This window comes from Wasmannia auropunctata, unplaced genomic scaffold (genome assembly GCF_000956235.1).
Source record: "Wasmannia auropunctata unplaced genomic scaffold, wasmannia.A_1.0 LD336092.1, whole genome shotgun sequence".
NCBI classification, from domain to species: domain Eukaryota; kingdom Metazoa; phylum Arthropoda; class Insecta; order Hymenoptera; family Formicidae; genus Wasmannia; species Wasmannia auropunctata.
In genome coordinates, this window is record NW_012026798.1 from 977,732 (window position 1) to 980,526 (window position 2,795).

Below are 2,795 nucleotides of genomic sequence, written 5' to 3' on the forward strand. Positions count from 1 at the left end.
TTAGAATTAAGTATAGAAGCCTAAATAAAGATATATTAGTAACCGACAAATTTGTGTATATGTATGCGTGAGATATATTGATGTGGTAATAAACGTGACACAGCACTACATACTACTACATCAATATCGCACGCATACATACTCATAAATTGTCGGTAAAACAGCGGATTTTTGGAGTTTGATCTAGGGTTTAGGATCCTCTTAAATGACAGACTGTATGCACTGTAAATTATAAAGTAAATTATAAATATTTATTTTAAGTATTGCAATTATTTTTATTATTGCCTATATACTATCAATGTTATATTTTTCACAAAATTTTCAAGATATAGTAAAATAATAATTATGTTTGTATATTGTTTCTATTTAGAAATATAAGTAATAAACTGCTTCTTGCGTAGAATTTTCTGTCTAGGAATTTAAGTCCAAAAATGATGAGTGCATCACATGTCAATATTTGTCTTAGTTCATGCTTGTTGCTTTTCGATATTTTCTTATGAGTTTCAAAATTACACATTCAAGTTATATCTATTAATCTTAGAAACTAGGTAAAAAATTTTATTCTAAGATAGTGACATGAGATTAATTGCTCTTAAGTATATAACAGACAAGTATGATTATATTTATTTCTTATGTGTACAGTTAAGTATGATTATATTTATTTTATTATAATCTACAGTAACTTAATCCAGTTTATAAAATAAAATCAACAATATTTATTACTTACATTTAATGTGGTCATGGTGCTCTGACTGGATTTAAAAGTCTTTAAAACGTGTACTGCGCTCGACAACGTTGTCAGGTAATAGCCACCCTCGCCACTTAAAAGGGAAGCATGCAGTAGACCCCACATATACTCAGCTTCGATCTCCGCATCAACTATTTTACCGCGTACCAACACCCAGATTACCAGCGGTAAAAGATCGTCAGCGCCCAGCGTAACGTGTCTGCCTGAGTTAGCTTGCTTCACCTACAAAATTACAATTAAGGAATATCTTCGTATTGCATTATTGGTTATTAATTACTAATTTTACTTATTTTTCATATTATGTTTGTAAAATGTAAAAAAAACATTAAATTAATATAAAACACGTGTAATTGTTAAATGTATCATGTAAATGTAACATATTTCAGCAATTTATAAAAATGACAAAAATATATTAATAAATATTAAAGATATTTTAATAAAAAATATATCTTTATGTTTATGTTTCTTATGTTTTTCAAACAATTAACATGTTTGAAAATTGTAAAAAAAACTTACAGAATTGAAGATGGTCGAGATAGCAGCCAATAGATGTTCTAATTTCTCAAGTGGAGAATCGACTCTCTGCAATCGCTCGATGCATTTGAGAATGCGCTCCAGATTTTCTTCCGAAGGGGGTATAATCTTCGACTATATACGGAAAATACTCTAAATTTAATAAGTTTGACAAATTTTATCTTCTTCTTTAATATAATATGAAGCTATATTTTGATGTTTTTTGAAGTTTTGTTCTTTATATTTTTTCATGTAAATGTGTTCTACATATTGTAGATCTATATATATATTTTAAAGATCTATAATCTATACTTACTTGCACACCGAGATCGTGAATAGTCTTGCCCTGGGCATGCTGGATGTTCTCTGTTAGAGTCTGCAGCGCCCCGGTGGCGAAATAATGCTCGATAAACAGTCGGCACACATGTTCTCGGAGAGGCCGTACCACCAAACCCATCATTACATCCTCGAGAATCGCGTCAAGATTAAGGAATTCGTTCGGTCGTAATTTCAATCGTTCCTTTTCCACTTCCCTCTCGAATCCACGCTCACCATGTTTTACCAAATAATTCTTCATGCCCGACATGAATTGCCGCATGTTGCGCATCACCACATGCGGGATCGCTTCCTTGCTCTCTCGCGTGCATTGAATAAAGTTGTCGATATTCTGCGAGAAAGTTGTAGTCTTGTCTGCCGCAAGTTGAAGAGCGTAAGCTCTAATAGCCGCTCCAGTCCCATTTAGCTGATCGCGATTTTTTGCAAGCGCTTGCACTCGCGGTGGTGCTGTAAAAAGAATTTTTTTATAGATTAGACTGAAAGTAGAAGCATTGGTCATGATATTTTACATATTTATAATATTTTAGTACATAGTTCGAAAATTTGTGTTATATATTTAACATGTTTTATGTGTTCCAAATGTTCCACCTAAATTTTTGGGCTAATTTAACACACGATAAATATGTTAGATAGTAACACAATATATTATGTAAAAATTAACACAAAAATTGTAACACTTTGATACAATTCGAAAACAAATTGTAAAAGTATATTTCTTTAGTAAAATTAATCATTAAAAAAATTACCTTTTAAAAAAAGGTAAAAAAGGTGTCAAGTATAGGCATACTTTTTGAACAAAAAATTATTATACCAAATTAAAAAATAAAACCCAGTGGTTCTATATCTTTAATTAGAAAAAAATAGCTAAATGATACATATCTTTATAAAACTGTTGTACAATTAAAAAATAAAACTCAAGTAATGTAGTCTTTAATTGAAAATAAACTTTAATTATTTAACTAAAATTGTATGTTTCATGTGTATAAAAGTTTTGATATCAATAAATGGTGCCAAGTTATAATTCCATAATAGAATACCTTATTCTATCCAAATCATATGTATCGTGTAGCGTTTGTATTAAATTAATTAAATATTTGATATCAATAACTAACGCCAAGTTTTAATTCCATAAGAATAGAATGTCTTACTCAATTCCAATATGTTACGTAATTGTATAAAATCAAAAAATTAAACCCAA

General features: G+C 29.8%; 1 protein-coding gene across 1 annotated transcript in view; it reads right to left on the reverse strand.

Moving 5' to 3' along the window:
• Positions 1-706: 706 nt before the first annotated feature.
• The window catches only part of LOC105447790 (protein sprint-like), a 27,550-nt gene continuing 25,461 nt past the window's right edge, over positions 707-2,795 (reverse strand). Inside the window, exons 9-11 of the mRNA XM_011685996.1 lie at positions 1,578-2,044; positions 1,265-1,396; positions 707-970 (exon numbers count right to left, since the gene is read on the reverse strand). Coding sequence (XP_011684298.1) covers positions 707-970; positions 1,265-1,396; positions 1,578-2,044 — 863 coding nt within the window. The remainder of the gene's footprint in view (positions 971-1,264; positions 1,397-1,577; positions 2,045-2,795) is intronic.